We start from the raw sequence: 17,494 nt of genomic DNA, 5'->3' as shown, positions 1-17,494 counted from the left end.
AGTCTGATTCCAAAGTCTGTAGAGGAATTGTCTCTGATCTGGTATCAGATGAGTTTAGGACTTAAAAAATAATAAACCCCTAAGTACAGAATGTAAATAATAAGCCTCTTAGCCTAGAGGTTTCACAGTGAAACTACTGGACTCTCCTAAGCAGCCTTTGACAAAGAAGGCTGAATTTGGGGAGACAAGAGAGAAGTGGGCGGTCCACTAAAACGACTGGAGGTAGGAGTTTGCTAGGAAAATGTCAAAGAAATATGTTTTGAAGTTTACTTAGGAAAGCTGAGAACAGACTGTGAAAGGATGCCAGATTAGATCTGTTTTATTTAAGCAGTTTCAGGTACTACCTCCCAACAAGCCTGAGGTTCTCCCTTGCAGTTTTTTTGGGTGCTACAAACACCATGGTCTTCAGCTTCCTAAAATGCTAGAGTGAGGACCTGGACTCTAATGGAAGGAAAAAGCTTTGGTTTGGAATCACAGGATGTGGTGCTGTAGTGCCATGGCTACACCATTCTCCAGGAGGAAACCAACAGCTACAGTGTCCCTAAAGCTACAGTGAATGGAAATACGGAAGGCACGCTACCTGCTTTCTCGGTCAGCATACATCTCCATGTGCCGGGGATTGATGGAGGAGTCAATCACTACCCAGGAGCCGCCCCGCAGCTCAGCCTGGGGAGGAATGTAAACCAGCACAGGCTGGGAGCACTCCCTCAAGCCGTCCACAATGTAAGCACCAAACTTCAGCACTTGGTCGTACATATCTACGGAGAATGAGACAAATTAGAAATCATGAAATTTCTCTTCCTCAAAGCAGTACTTTTAAACACTGTTTAGGACCTCTGGCCACGAATAGCCTCCTCATACTATGCCTCCTGTTTGGTCACCCTAAAGACTGAAGGGAGTATCGACCTGTATCCCATTCAAGACTCCAGAGGATCTTCAAAATCTCAAGACAGCAACAGAGAGATGCACTGTCTTTCACAAGATACAGTGTGTACATCTTCCAGATTGCCTTTCCATTTCATATCCTGTCTGAATTTCTGTACTCAGGTTTCACCACATTAATTCACATTTGCTCTACAAATGTTGAGTATTTTTCATGTCAATATGTGCTCTCCCACTACATTAAGTTTTCTAAAGGAAGGAACTATTCTACCTCTTTTCAGTTCTTCTCATGAGGCTTAGCATAGGATGAGCTCTTCAAATGTGCAGCTAATGGAAATTGATCCTTTAAAAATTTTATCTTCAAAAACTATTTTTCATCTTGGTATCCCAATAGCCCTGCCCAGTGCCTGAACATAGTTAGTGCTCAACAAATATCTGCTGAATGAATTAATGCTGAATGAATTAATTATATACTCTGGAAATAATATAATGAGAAAGAAAAACAAATTCTTTAACAGTTGCATTTTTATACGGTATCAGTGACAGAAAATTTTAAAAAATATTTAGGAAATGCTACACAGCCACATGAGAAGAAGAGACCCAACCAGGGCAACATAGTGAGAACCCGTCTCTACAAATAATAAAAAATTAGCTGGGCATGATGGTACATGCCTGCAGTCCCAGTTACTTGGCTGAGGTGGGAGGATCACTTGAGCCCAAGAGGTCGAGGCTACAGGGAGCCATGATCTTGCCACTGCACTTTAGCATGGGTGACAGAACAAGACTCTGTCTCAAAAACAACATAAAACAAAATAAACAAAAAACAAGAGAAGAGCCACCTCTTCATTCTGCTAAAGAGTATGTTTTGTAGACTGGGCATGGTAGCTCACACCTATAATCACAGCTCTTTGGGAGACTGAGGTGGGAGGACCGCTTGAGCCCAGGAGTTCAAGACCAATAGAGAGAGACCCTATCTCTACAAAAAATAAAAAAAATTCGCAAAACATGGTGGCACATTCCCATAGTCCCAGCAGCAACCCCAGAGGGTGAGGTGGCAGGATCACTTGGGCCTAGGAGGCTGAGACCTGCAGTGAGCTGTGATCATGCTGCTGTACTCCAGTGTGGGTAACAGAGCGAGACCCTGCCTTAAAAAAAAAAAAAAAAAAGAGTACATTTTGTAATTCCTCCAAAGCCAGGAGCAGCCTGAAGAAAAGGACCCATGATGTATACATAAAGTGAGTCCCTGGAAAACTGGATCAGTTATTTATTTCCCAACTTTTTACGGACTTCCCATTTCCCAGCTCACTGAAGTCCATTGCTAAAGTTTTAGGTTTATGAGTCCAGATGTTTAATGAGTACTTCAGTGGAGCCACAATGGATCCTTTCTAAATACCAAATAACAGGTTCAACTGAGTTCAAACTTTCTTATCAAGGAGAGGATCTCAATTTGGAATAAATCAATTCTGGGAATCCAAGGCAAAGAAGCATTTTTCAGGAAGTTAAGAGCAAACCAAATAGAAATTGCTTTCATTGTAGTTACTGGTAAATTAAACTGCCACCTTCTCCAAAGTAAAAATGGCTTAATATACAAACCATCAGTGAGCATAGTTCACTGCAAGGCATATGCTCCACTGCCCCAACCTGGTGTGTCTGTGAATACTTCAGAAATTCCAAGTTGCCCCAGAAAACACTCCCTATTCTATGTGGAATGTGTATGATTATATACTCCATGTATATGATCAGAGTGAAGACATTTATTCCTTTGGGAGAAAAGCTAAGACCAAAAAAATTTACTGCTAATTACACAACTGCTGTATGAAGAGCAGGGAATAAAGGACTTTAAGCGCTTTACGCTAATTCTGTGGCTATGAAAATAATTGCTCAGTTCAAATTATTTTAACTAAATTAATTCTTTAGTGGATATTTCAACCAGTGCTATATAATAAAATAATTGTGTAATTAGCAGTACATTTTTCAGTGCTGCCAAGAGTACAGTCTCAGAACAAGTAACAGAAAAGAGTGTCCCTCAACGATATCATGCAAAGAGAGGAAATGGAAGGTATAGATAAAAGGAGAAAATAAAGCAATAAAAGACAGCACAAAAAGTCATTCTACCTGAAAAAGAAAAAAAAGTTAGAGGTAAGTGAAGACAAAGTTTCCAGCTCTTTTACTCACTTCTTCTTGTTAAAGACTTAGCAATAACAAAAATCTATCTCTGTATTATAATTAACAGATTGACATCCCAAAAAGGGGGAGACTTTATTTAAAATGTATTTTCATTCATCTGTTTTAAAAAATACTAGATTTTTGGTATATGCAAACAGTTTCGAATGAAGATGAGTGTGTGTGTGCGATTTTTACTTTTATGAAATGGACGTGGGCTGCTTTTTGTCATCATCATGGCTAGCTTACTGCGTACCAGGGAACATGATTATATATACACACATATAAATCATTTAATCATCAGAACATCATCTTATTTATATATCCAAGTTGCAGGTGAGTAAACTGAGGCTTAGTTAAATAAGAGTGAGTGGTGGAGATAAGACTCAAATCTAGATCTTGTTGGCCCTAATGTGCACATTCTACTACTTCATTCTTTTTTTTTTTTTTTTTTTTGAGGTGGGGAGCAGGGTGCCAGGGTCTCGCTGTGTCACCCAGGCTGGAGTGCAGTGGCACAACCTCAGCTCACTGCAACCTCTGCCTCCTGGGTTCAGGCGACCCTTCTCCATCGGCACCCCAAGTAGCTGAGACTACATGTGTGTGCCACCATGCGCATCTAATTTTTGTATTTTTTGTAGAGACGGGGTTTCACCATGTTGCCCAGATTGGTCTCACTGAGCTCAAGCCATCCACCCACCTCGGCCTTCCAAAGTGTTGGGATTACAGGTGTGAGCCACTGTGCCCGGCCTCTACTACTTCATTCTTACTGCTAGGAGAGACAGCATGAGACTGTTGGAAAGTACTCTTGCTTTCCAACATCTAATATGATGAGTAAAATAAAACCAGAAAAAGAGACTTGAATACATGATTGAATATTCCCAACGGTTGCTGGATTTCCTGTGTTCAGAAACGTTCAAAACTATACTGATAACACTACCAGCCTGTGTGAGGCTTGGATCTGACTGCCAAACAAATATTTTTCAGCCCCAAGACTGTGGGTAGGAAAGGAGCATCAGGGTTTGTTAAAGCTCACATGTTTGGGACTAATATATTGCCTCCATCTAACTTGGAACACCTACAGACCCACAGCCCAAACATCAAAACACCCAAAAAGCAGGCTATTAAAATATCAACAAACACACAAATAAACTCTGTAATCAACATGCTCAGACTAACTGCAGCTGCCCCAAACCACATATTTTGAAAGGCAGGTTGAAACACTTGGCAACAATCTGACACACAATTGTCTGAAATCCCTTCATATTTAAGAGACAGAGCAAAAGCACAGCCAAGAGCAGCAGGGGAGGGGTGATCCCCCAAGGGTTTAGGTTAGAAATCAGTCTACAGAATTTTAAAGCTATGCATATGCTGTCAATTCTCAGGCCCTGAGAAACGCAACTGGGAATGGAAAATACTGATAGGTTTTTCACTGGAGAGGCGGGAGCTTGGAGTTTTCTAGCATGCTGGGCCAAGCACATCTGCATGAATGGTGATCACACACAACCTTTGCAGTGTGCTCTCAGCACCTAGGCACCAACCCTGCCTAGGGCTTTTATTGTTATAAACATGGATAAACTGTGGCAACCATGTGTATCAAACAAGGGAATAGGGTGGCAGAGTGTTTCCACAGTGTCACACACTCTTGAAAACGAAACAGATCTTATTGGCTTGGGCAAGATTATCTGTTAGAAACTGAAGGTAAACATTAGCCATACACAAGCTACATATACATAATGTCTCTCCTTAGTTCATTATGATCGGCTGACACTGTATTTCAACATCCAAGTAATCAGAGACTTTAAAATAGACTTTCATTCCGGTTCAAGTTTTCAATAAATTTTTTTTTATTGTTATTTATAACCTGTCCCAGGAAAAAATAATAAGTATAACATGAAAAGCCAACTGAGAGTGACCCTGTAGCACCAGCAGTGAGGCAGCTTAATATCACTGGGATTTGCATCCTATCAAGCTATTCATGCTGAGGCTGGGACCCTGGTGCTAATTTCTAGTAAATTTCACGCTTGATGTCTCCCTGTTGTGGGTCATTGCCGGTTCGTCTAAATAAACTGCTTCCAAATGGCTCTTCCATCTAAATATTCAGCCAGTTTTTATAATTTAATTTTGCATTATGCTGAATAGCCTTCCGGCCAGATAGAGCTCATTGGAAAAAAAGCACCAATACCATCTTGACATGCTTTTATTTATTTATTTATATTTTTACTGCTCGAATTAGACCTCCTAGGCCGACTAGTTAAGAGTTTTTTTTTTCCCCCTCCACTAATGTCAATTTTCAGCATAGCAAGAGCTGTCTCTAATCTTTTCCTACTCATTACACACAATTTTGGAGTCATTTTACCCACAGTGCAGTCGGCTCCTGGCTGTGTGTTTGTGTGCACTGAGGGATGGCATAATTGTTTATTTTCCCTCCCTGCATAATCCCCAGTCAGTATTGAAACCAAAACTGCAAACATCTCCCCAAGGGATGTGAAAAATGACAAGAGGCCCTCAGTTTAGGTCCCTTTACATGAGATAATACGTAGACAACACCCTGACCTGTATGTAAATATGAAAGGCACTGTTCCTCCCCCTCCTACCTTCACAGGGATCTCTATCTTCCCTAAATCTTATTTGTCTTATGCGAGGTGTAAAAGGATGCATCAGCACCAAAATTAAGAAGACAGAACTTGCCCTGGTCTATATATCAGGCCAAAAACTCATTTCAGACCAAGGGCAGCGGGGAGAAAGGAATGGGTACTTATTGTGTAAGGGGTATAGAGTTTATGTTGAGGATGATGAAAAGTTTGATAGTTACACAACACTGTGAATGTATTTAATGCAACTGAATTGTACACTTACAAATAATTAAAATGATAAATATTATGTATATTTTACCACAATAAAAAATGAACTCATTTCTGAGCTCTTGAAATTTCTTTTCACAATAACCAAGGACACCCCCAAAGTAGAGGGGAAGTAGGTGGGATAATAACTTTTTCAGGAACCTTGACATTCTGTTATAGGGATATTCTAGTAGATCTAGTTCTGGTCTTAGGCTCTAAATCAGCCAACTGTGTTACAGGGAGTCAGACAGATCCACCTTCCCTTCCCAACTCTGCCATTTTTTAGCTGAATGAGCTTGGGAAATTTACTTAACCTAATTTACATAAATCTTAATTTATGTAAAATGTGGATAACAATATAACCTACCCCTTAGAGGAGCTTGTTGTGATGATTATGTAAGATAATACACGTAAAATTGTTAGCACAAGTTTCTGGTGAAAAGAGCTCAATGAACCTTAATTGTTGTTGTTCTTATTGTTACAGCGTGGCAGCCAATCTGGGCCTGAGCCAAAATATGTAGCAGAATTGAAGCTTTTCCTAGAATTGCTACATTGGAAACTTTTGAACTCTGAACTTCAGTTAGGATAAAATATCCAGGGTGACACTCCAAAGTAATGTCAGAAAGAGTACATTCTCAATGGGCCCCCCACAAAGAGGTAAGTAAGGAGTAATAGCATAGCATTCTCTCCCAGGTCTCAACAAAAATACTAGAGCCAAGGAATGTGGGATCAAGTGAAATCTAATGCTGAATGAACCTCATATATATGAATGAGGGGGTTTCAGGTCCCCCTACCCTTTGTTATACAACTACCATCTTCTTTTGAACATCCTGGTATTTTGTTTATACACTATGGCTTTATCATTTTGCTCAAGACATTTCTCTTGTCTCTGTGAGGCAATGTCTGTTTCTGACTTATTTTGACTTATTTTTGTTCTCTGAAGTGGCTAGCATCATTCCTAACACACAGAACTCAATAAAAATGTGTAGGATTGACTTAACCGTATACTCTCAATTTCTCATGGTATTTCTGCTAATTTATTATCTTGGTCAAAAAATAATTCACCGTGATAATCTAAAAAATATATACAATCATTAATTTGGATGTATAGTCCAAGACTCCCCCAAGAAAAGTATAAAATATGGTAGTTCTCCAGCAAATATAGGCAAAGGTAAACTTTTCAACCAAAAAAAAAAAAACCAAACACACACAAACACACACACACACACACACACACACACACAAAATCAACCTAGTCTACATTTTGCCAACGAGGCCTGGCCATACAGGGCTCTTCCTAGACAGGTAAGGAAACATTGTCGGCAAAAATTTCAAATCCCTCTTGCCACAAAACTGACCATCTGGTAGTTTCCCCAGGCTTTTCCTCCCTCACAGGCTGGGGGTGCTTCCACCCTAAGCTATTTTTAAGTGCCCTATTGAGAGTTCCTTGTTTCACATTTTGTATGTCCCTAAGCATTTTCTTTTCTTTGAGATGGAGTCTTCCTCTGCTGCCTAGGCTGCAGCGCAGTGGTGCAATCTCGGCTCACTGCAACCTCCACCTCCCGGGTTCAAGTGATTCTCCTGCCTCAGCCTCCCAAGTAGCTGGGATTATAGGCATGCACCACCACAACTGGCTAATTTTGTATTTTTAGTAGAGACAAGGTTTCACTATGTTGGACAGGCTGGTCTCGAACTCCTGACCTCAGGTGATCCACCATGCCTGGCCCTATCCTATTGCTTTAGAACCCCAAATTCTCCCCAAGACAGATGGAATTTATACTTAGCATACTCTCATGCCCTCCAGGTATGTAGTCTCTGGCTTAGCATGGCCATGAATTCTCTGGCCACGAGAGAGAGAGCTTCACTACTATAAGAGGTGGTGTTTCCTTGGGCTCTCCCTGTAGTGTCCACAGTTGCTCTACACATTAAGGATTCTCTGTAAATGGTGATACTGGCTGCCTAATTACTTAGCAATTCCCATAGCATGGAGTAGAGCCTTTATAATAATGGTCTAATATGCTGGAGCCACAGGCTCAGGGCTGTTGTTATATAATAATACAACAGCACAAATTGCCACAAAGAACAGCCTCCGGTACTGAATTTGTTCATTTTCAAATTCAGTACCGGAGCTAAATCCACAACAGTAGGTCACCTCAATAACACTAGTAGTAGATTATTCTGAAATTGTGTATGGAATTATAAATTATAAAGTGTACTTTTTTCCATTCAAGTTGCAACTCAAAAGATGTCTCAGAGAGGGCAGAATCCCCAAAAAGCCTAGGCTATTAGGATACCCACAGATTCCGCTGAACCTACACACTCCCTCTGCTGCAGAGTGCCCAGTAATCAGTGATGCCCCTCCAGCCCACAGGCAGGCCGGTCACCTTTCATTCCACCAGAGAAGCCTCTCCAGTTGGCAAAGACCATCAGAGGCAGCCCTTCCCGGTTGAAGTCCTTGATGGCCTGATACGTCTTAAACGCAGAATCTGGGAACCAAACCTGGCCAGCCTGCTGGATTATCTATTGGGAAAAGTCAAAGAAGACACAATTAACAACACAGCTCCAGGGGGAAATCTCTCCAAGGTGAACAAGATTTTACTTATTTAAAACTGAAAACTAAAAATCAGACCAACAAAAACTACTGTTCATCAGATCATCATGTTTGGAGTAAAAAAGAAGAAAGGATCCTGGATCTTTGACCTTGTTAAATACTACTCTTTTTAAGTCCTGATTATAACAACTCTGTAGTCAAAAGGGAAGAATGCAGTCCTAAGGACCCTTGTTCTAGGTTTCTCAAAAGCTACTTAAAATGGCCCCATTGTGCTACTCGTTAAAGCAAGTCAATTGTACATAGTCTCCCAGTCCTTTCGCCTTTGTGCTTAGTATAGCATTTTCCTGTACTGTAGCTAATCAATAGACACTTGATGTCACACTGCTGAATAGCCTCCTCCCTGGCCTCCCTGACCCCTCACTTTCTGAATGGTGTCAGGATGTGAAAATGTAATCCATCCTTTAAAAAAAAAATGGGACCAGGCACAGTGGCTCATCCCAACACTTTGGGAGGCCAAGGTGGGAGGATCCCTTGAGCACAGGAGGTCGAGGCTGCAGTGAGTCAAAATTACACCACTGCACTCCAGCCTGGGCCACGAACCATGTCTCAAAAAAAAAAAAAAAAAAAAAAGGCTGTGGTGTTCGCGCTTTGCATTAGGGCAAGACTTCACCATTAACTCTAGTTGTAGCTCTTCCATGTGTATACTCAAAGAATCGGGGACCAAAGAGCCTTCAGTATTATCTCAGCTGCCTTTCTGGAAGACCATCTCCCCAACAAAAGTATACTGTTTTCTAGCATCAAGAAGACTACTGTAAAGACTTATTTAATTTTTGAGGCAGAATTTAGCTTCTAGTCCATCTAGACTTATCTTAAAAGTGAGCACATGATGTTCTAAAATCATTCAAGGCTGCTGATGCCCTTCCCTCTAAAACTGATGGTTTGCAATGCTCCTGATGTATCCACAGGCACTGCAAAGAGAAAAACCCTCCAAGCACAGGCTCACAGTGTACTTAAGTAGCCTACCTTGGCTTCAGAATCCAAGTTTGCTGGATCAGCTGGGATACTTAGCTCTACTGTTCGGGTTTCTACAGCAACAACTCCCACAGGTATTCCTCCTAGCCTGATAAAAAATGAGCCACATAAGAACCCAATGTATGTCACCATTATAGCTAGCCATTTGTTTTCCAATTCCACATCAAGACATTGGGGAAAAAACTAGAAACAAACACAGAGAGCAGGGGGAATCTGATTCTTCTACGAGTTAAATGTGAGACGCTATGGATTTGATATTTACTCTCTAAATATGGTGGGAAACCACCCTCAGAATCACTTCTATTCGGAAATGTCCCAACACAAGATCGATTCAAACCAAGGGCTATTCTAGGGGAACCTCTGCATTTAGACTCAACAGCCTAGCACATATACACATCCCTACCTCTGTAGCTGCCAAATGAAACTTCTCAGTTCACTCTAGAGCATCTCCTTGGTGAAGATGGTAGGAAATGGTCTGAAAGGCAGTAGGAATCTGAGACTTTCAGTAACTTTTAATGAGGGCTGACCTTGCTGAAATGGAGTTGTAATTTTCTATGGAATATTAATAATGTGGTTCCAGATAAGATTTGAGGGTACAATAGGTCTTACTATTGGGTGTGTGGATAGGGATATGTAGGCATGTTATGAGAATGATGAAAAATACACGCCAAGAGTAGAGAAGTGGATCAACAAGCCCTTAACTTTCTCCTTTCTTGGAAAAGACCAATGGGACGAGGATAATTTTTAGTAGTAATCCTCGTGAAATCTATATTAGAAGTATACATTTAATCTCAAAGCTATGTTAATTTAAAAAACTGTTTAGGAGCTCAAAGCCTCTGCACCTTATACTCCACTATGACCTCCCAATTTGGTCCTCATAAAGATTTTTTAGGAAAAATCAGAGAGCAAAACAAAGTATAGGGTGAGTCTTTACTCTGGAAAATGTGATTCAGTCTTCATTCTCACTGTTGCATTCCTTGGGGTTGGGGCTGGGATGGGTTATAGTCTCTCATTCCCCACAGCATCTCCATAACAAACTTTTCCATGACGGATGGCCTTTGGTTGTTAAATTGGCTACTGAAAATGGATTCCTGTCATCACAAGAGGCCTGACAAGGGCCTGAGTGGAGACCACCCACCCCCTTGTCACTTGCCTGCACTGAATCAGAATCAAAAGCCCTCTAGACAACCAGACAACGAGCAGGAGGTACACAGGAGGGTTTAGAAATATTTCTGTTCACAATGATTAATAATCCGACTGGAAACTTGTAATTGCAAAAGCCACCCTAAATCGGTAACTTATAACTTATATATTAGGGCCCATGTGACCTAATAAAGAACATCTTTATCCGAGTATTACAGTTATTTATTGAACTTGAAAACAGCTCAGAACAACTTCTGTTTTCTATTATACTTCATATAAATTTTATCAGGCTAGCACATGAAGATGCTACATCTTGTTTTATAGTGTGTCCCTGGACAAGGTGCCATGGAATAATAAAAGACAATTTACAGCCAATAGCACACATATTCCAAACATACATACCAAAGATGAGTTTTGGCAGCACTTACAGTAACAATCCCAGAAGAATACATTTATATTTATTTCTTGAAATGCCATTGCTTTTGAAAGAAGCTAGAGCTCCATTTGTGTTTTATATACTTGTGAGCATGTGTATGTGTTTGGAGTAAGAAGCTCAGAACTCGTCAGATGGAAAGAAAGGAGAAAGTCAGAGTGAGTGCTGCAATAAACAATGGCAGAGCTAACCAAAGCCAAGCTTGACTGATCTTGGTCGCAAAGCAGTCCCTATTCTTCTAATCATAAGTGTAAAGTATTATTCTCTTATTTCCCATGGGAGTATCTTAAAGAACTTAACAAAGGTTTGGCTTTCTGAGACTTAAAATCTGTCATGTTTTTTTCACAGACAGGAAAATTGAAGCAGAATAGATGAGACAAATCTCAAAAAAGTTGGTCTTAGTGTGCCAGGAGGAATCTAACAAGCTGATACAGAAGCTGAGTATCAGGGTTCTCACTCCAGTGCATCTCCTACTTTCAGCTCCCCAGTGGGAATTTTACCAGGCACAGAGAATACTTCTCACTGGGACTGAGAAGCCTGGGGTGAGATAAAAGACCTGAGACTTTAAAGAAAACAGACAGGTAGGCTCTGGGACATTCAGTCTGAGCTGACTCCAGGCCAGAATCCTATTGAGAGTCACAGAGGAAGACCCTGTCTGTGGGATTTGCCCTCTGATGGATTCTTGTCACAGGCAGCATGGAGGCGTGCTGACCTGCTGTACTGAGAGAACCACAGAGCCTAGAATTATTTTCAAGGCTAGAATCTAAATCTCAACCCAATGTGGCATGTTTGAGAATCTTGAGCAGGTGCCACTTTTCACCAAGATAAGAAAAACGGATTGCCCCCAGAGGAAGGTGAGCTCCAGATGCGGTCTCTCAGCAGCATGTCTCTGCAGTGCAGAAGTAGATTAAGATCAGTCGTGGCAGGTGCTTGTTATAGCTCGTTATAGCAAGCGCTACAGATTATTTTGCGCAGAGCTTGCTGTTGAGTGAAGCACTTCTGAGAATGGGTATTAAAATTTAATAGAAACTTCAATTTCCCACTTGAAAAATATAAGTATTCTGGCAACCTATTTCAGCTTATTTTACTCCTGTTTCAGGTAAACTTCTCTCTCTTTTTTTTTTTTTGGCAATTCAAATCTGATTATAATCTAATATAGTACATTTGTCACTTAAATAATCCTGGTGCCATGAAGAGCCTCTTTCCAGTTACACAGAAAAGCAGATGAGTCTCTGAATCACTTGTCACCTATTCCTGAACGAATATTGTCTTTGGGAGAGGGAAAGTCATTGGTGGGCTCTGGCTATTGTAGTTGGGCTTTACGGCTCCTAAAGTGTTTTTCCTGAAACATTATAAAAAGGAAATGTTGTCAAAATTAGCCTTCAGATTAAATGCATCATTGGAGTGACACACAAAATGGCAACTGAGAACCAGCACTCCAATTATTCTGCCTTGGGCATGGCTATAATCCAATATTCTTAGACAGTTCAGACAAAGAGAACATTATTGGTATATATCTACATAGCCATGGCTCTTTCTTTCTTATTTTTAATTGGGAGGAAAAAGAGCTGCCAAAACAAAAGAGCTCTTACCTGGCTCTACCAACCACCACAGTCTGTGCCCAGGGCTGCATAATCTCTGAGAAAGATCCATAGTCAAAAAAGCCACTCAACCATTGACCTTTTTGGGCTACAGAAGGGAAAGAAAGAAAACAGAGAATAAGGACAGTGAATCCATTGACAATGCACTGGAACTGATGAATTTAAGGTGGTTTGGGGGATTATTTTGGGGAGTTTGTTGTTTTTAACCAAATTATAATAGATGGAAGCATTAGGCAGCTGAATGTTCATCTGCCTTCAGACATCATCTTCTATTTCATTTGCTAGTCTGCATAAAAAGAATCATTTATCAGCAAAGCATCATTTATTGTTAAACGGCGGGGTTCAGCTAGCAGAGAGAGATTGCATGTTTTTAAATAAATAACTTGACTTTCTTCAAGACACTACAAATATTTGTCAAAAGGCAGCCAAGTCATTAAAGATATTTTCAAAATGTCTATTTCTATTTTAAAACTTGCCCTACAATTTTGTTTGATTCCACTGACTTTCTTTTAACCAAAGGCTGAAAACCACCAAACAATAAGTATTAATGATCAGATAAGGATCCAAATTTGGAGGGAAAAATAGGAACTCAGTTTCTCTGCTACAAAAGCAACAAGATATATCTACTTTATTAAACAGCTGATAAAGTATAATCTTTCTACAAAAAAGGGCCACATATTCTTGACAGGTAGTAAAAATACAATGGTTAAGATGCACATACTTAATGCCATTAATCTTCCTTGCACATGGAATTTCCTTCACTGGCAAGACCCAAAATTTTCAACCTATTAGTTTAAGAAAAAAACTTTTGTTCCACAGGTATGAATGTTTGACCAAAGCCCTATAAAAGCTTCTGCAAATAAGTGTTTCCTGGTTTGCCCTCTCAGCTCACGGTTTTAGTGATTCTTCTAATTTGAACATGGCCCTCCACCCGCTAAAAACCCAAGTCCAAAACCAATTAAAAGTGGAGATCTGAGCAAGCTAACCTCTGCTGACTTAAACAGGATGGAGAGTGTTTTATCAAGACTAAACTTGTAATTACTGTGTTCTACATTCCTTGCCTCTATGGCCCCAGTGTAAAATGTGATCATCCATTTCAAAATTATCTCTCCATCCGTGAGCCCAAAGCCGATCGTTTAGATTCTGGTCTTGTGTTGGGCGTCAGTTTGAAGAATATCACAGCACTATCTCCTCTGATAAATGACTTTAACTTTTCACCTAGAAGATATCTGCTTTAACTTATCACAGGGAATCATCTGCTTTCTTTAACGCGTCCACTAAATTAAAATCTGAAGTCACTCGATTTGGGAGCGAGTGTTAGCTGCACAGAGACAGCAGGATGAATTACTAGGGAGTCAATGAAAAAATATTATCCAAAAAACAGAAAACTTAGTTTATCACAAATTTCATTTTATTCTGTGGATCTCATTAATAATGGCCAGGATAATGCCCACCTACACACACATACTTCTGTTCACCCATGAAAGAAGGGCTCAAATTTTGGTGAAGGTTCTAAACCAAATTTCTACGTTCATCAGAATACTGAATTTTAACTTTATATCCTTGGATCATTTTCTAATTCTCACTTTAATAACAGGGATTTGGAACTACTGAAGTAACTTCAAGATGGAAATGTTTTCTTTGTTTAAAACCCTGCTGCTAGGGGTGGGAGGAGTCACTGACTATTGTAGTTGTGCTTCACAGTCCCCAGAGAGTAGATCCTACCCAGTTCCGATGCAGAACCTTAGAAGCCAGCTAAGATGACTTCCCGTATTTCCCAGGAAAACACTCACTAAGTCTGGTTCCAAATTCTAGAAGTGAAGAGGCTCACTTCATTCCCAGAAAAGTCCCGCATTTTAAGACTGACAGGTGGTCAGGCGTGGTGGCTTATGCCTATAATCCCAGCACTTTGGGAGGTGGTTGGATCGTGAGGTCAAGAGATGGAGACCATCTTGGACAACATGGTGAAACCCTGTCTCTACTAAAATTACAAAAATTAGCTGGGTGTGGTGGCGCACACCTTTAGTCTCAGCTGCTCGGGAGGCTGAAGCAGGAGAATCACTTGAACCTGGGAGGCGGAGGTTGCAGTGAGCTGAGATTGCTCCACTGCACTCCAGCCTGGTGACAGAGCAAGACTCTGTCTCAAAAAAAAAAAAAAAAAGGCTGACACATAATCTTAGGCTCATAGTTCTTATCATAATCATGGTACAAAAAGAAGGGGTAAATAGAAGCGGAGGTTGCAGTGAGCTGATATCACGCCATTGTACTCCAGCCTGGAGGACAAGAGCAAAACTCCATCTCAAAAAAAAAAAAAAAAAAAAAAAAAGAAAAAGAAACAGCAGGGAAAAGATTAGTATGGTGATTTTCCAGGCTATGTAAGAAAAACTATTTAGTTTTATTAAAATTAACAAGAAAAGGCACTGAAGACAACAGGTAAAGTTATAAATTAAAATAAACACTTCTCTCATGTTTTTATACAATAGAAAGCCTAATGTAGATATTTAGAAAAACAATATAATAGCTATGTAATAGCTATGTGACCTTGTACAAATCACTCAACTTCTCTGATTTTTGTAAAATGGTTATCTCTCGGCCGGGCGCCGTGGCTCAAGCCTGTAATCCCAGCACTTTGGGAGGCCGAGACGGGCGGATCACGAGGTCAGGAGATCGAGACCATCCTGGCTAACCCGGTGAAACCCTGTCTCTACTAAAAAAATACAAAAACCTAGCCGGGCGAGATGGCGGGCGCCTGTAGTCCCAGCTACTCGGGAGGCTGAGGCAGGAGAATGGCGTAAACCCGGGAAGCGGAGCTTGCAGTGAGCTGAGATCCAGCCACTGCACTCTAGCCTGGGCCACAGAGCGAGACTCCATCTCAAAAAAAAAAAAAAAAAAAAAAAAAAAGGGTTATCTCTCTTTACCTATGAGAGGTTGTAAGTGCAAATAAGATAACATATATGGAAGTGCTTTACAGTCCCACCTGGCTTACAGTGGGTACCTACAAAGGTTTATACGATCTTCCTTATGAAGACCTCTCTTTCAGCAAAATCACAATGACTTTTACACTTAATAAAATACCTTCTGCAATCTCTTCTACTTTTATATATAGCCTTTCTTTGCAATCGTTGCAATAAACATGCAAAAAAGAACAAACACTTCCTCACATAGTTTGAAAAAATGGTTTCAAAATATAGCAGAGGGATTTGGTGCTCCACAAAAGAACCTCCTGATAAGTGAGGTTTGCTAGAACAGCCAAATGGACTGACAGATGAGAATGTACACAGAGTTACTTCTTTTTCCTGTTTTGTTTCTAAGTTAGGCAAAATCAGCTCCCAAAAAAGCAACAGATTAGATATATCTGGAGGCAGGCCTTATTCTCACTCCATGTATCTACATAATCAAAAGTTCTGGACAATCTCTTCATGAATAAATGAGCTTACAAAGTAGCCTTCTATTAATTACTGAGCAAGTACCAATACCATTACCAATACCATAAGAAAAGAAGGGCACCTGCAGGGTGGCTGCTCAGAGCTTGCTGAGAAAAGTGAAGTCCTATTCTACCCTGAAGGGTCTCAAAGACATTTGCTGCAACGAAACTGATTAATCTCTTTTGGTTATAGGGATTAGATGACTGAAGATTCTAGTCCTATAATTCTATGATTTTATGGCTTATATTGAACTGTTTTAAAGTCTTTGAACCTATTAAGTAATAAGTGCTTCAATAACAGAATAAACAGAAGAAATGTATTAGTGACTGCACTACTTGACTCGATGGGTGATTGGGAAATCTCGTTTTATTTGTTTTTCATTTGTTCATGAAGGATTTCCCACCTTTTTCTTCAGAGGGTTGGTTTTCAGGTCTTTCTCATTTCCAGGTACTTAGCTCTGTTTTCTTAGTCACATGCGATTGTTCAGGAATTGGATACTGATTGAAAAGAACACTAAAAGCTTGAGAGTCAGACACCATGGGGTCCTCAGACATATACATACTTGGATGAGGACGGCCTGCTAGCATCCATCGAGGATCATATGGGGCCTTTGTGGGAACAAACTCGATGATTCTGTCTATAGGATCCTTTGAGTTCAGAAGAGGAACTGAACTGTGCACGCTCTAAAAGGAGATTGGAAGAGAAAGAACACAGCAATCAATGAATGACAGCCCTAGACTCCAACTCAGCAACAATAGCTATAGACAAAGATAGCAGGGCCTACATATGGAATTACACCCAATAGTCCCAATCTTCAGCTGGAAGAATCCTACTTATGTGCCAAGGCCCAAGGAACATGTATAGGTCAATAGTCTCATTTAGGAGGCTGGCACAAAGCGGTGTGTTTTGACTCTTGATTTCAGTGTGCCCATGCTTTCTGGGATGCTCCTCTGAGGAATGAATGACTATTACAAAGGAGAAAACCCACAATGAGGAGGAACCTTAATATACTGGGATCTGAGCCTTAGGTAGGCCATGAGGGCTTCCATGGCTGTAAGACATTAGAAAGGGGCCCAACTAATGAAATCCAAAGACATTTTAAAGGTAGAAGGCAAAATATGGCTGTAAGGAAAAGAGAAATCAATAGCTTTTGGAGAAATATTTTATAAAAAATTGCTCCACCGTAAAGACAAGACCTTAAACACAGAGGCAGTGAGCTGTGGCGGAAATGACAGGCTCTGCAGGCCATGTCAGTGCTGGGTAGGAAGGGCTCACCTTGGGCATGTAAGACAGCCAGTGCAGGACAGTGAAAACCCCTTCAAAGTCATCACACACAGTGCAGTGGGTCACCCCATTGTTGTGCATGATCTGGATGCCCCCGAGCTGGTTATTGGAGGTGTACACTTCCCGCCCGAGGACCTAGA

At 40.6% G+C, this 17,494-nt stretch overlaps 1 protein-coding gene across 9 annotated transcripts in view; it reads right to left on the bottom strand.

Annotated features, from left to right (window-relative positions):
• LOC105476887 (acetyl-CoA carboxylase alpha) overlaps positions 1-17,494 on the bottom strand; it is a 330,276-nt gene that overhangs the window by 26,861 nt on the left and 285,921 nt on the right. For all 9 annotated transcript variants that reach the window (XM_011733176.2, XM_011733177.2, XM_011733179.2 and 6 more), the window contains 6 exons: positions 17,346-17,489; positions 16,633-16,753; positions 12,637-12,733; positions 9,460-9,556; positions 8,270-8,405; positions 581-758 (listed from right to left, as the gene is read on the bottom strand). In XM_011733176.2, the coding sequence (XP_011731478.1) occupies positions 581-758; positions 8,270-8,405; positions 9,460-9,556; positions 12,637-12,733; positions 16,633-16,753; positions 17,346-17,489 (773 nt within the window). The remainder of the gene's footprint in view (positions 1-580; positions 759-8,269; positions 8,406-9,459; positions 9,557-12,636; positions 12,734-16,632; positions 16,754-17,345; positions 17,490-17,494) is intronic.

Source organism: Macaca nemestrina, chromosome 17 (genome assembly GCF_043159975.1).
Source record: "Macaca nemestrina isolate mMacNem1 chromosome 17, mMacNem.hap1, whole genome shotgun sequence".
Lineage (NCBI taxonomy): Eukaryota > Metazoa > Chordata > Mammalia > Primates > Cercopithecidae > Macaca > Macaca nemestrina.
This window is presented reverse-complemented; position numbering and strand designations above follow the sequence as displayed.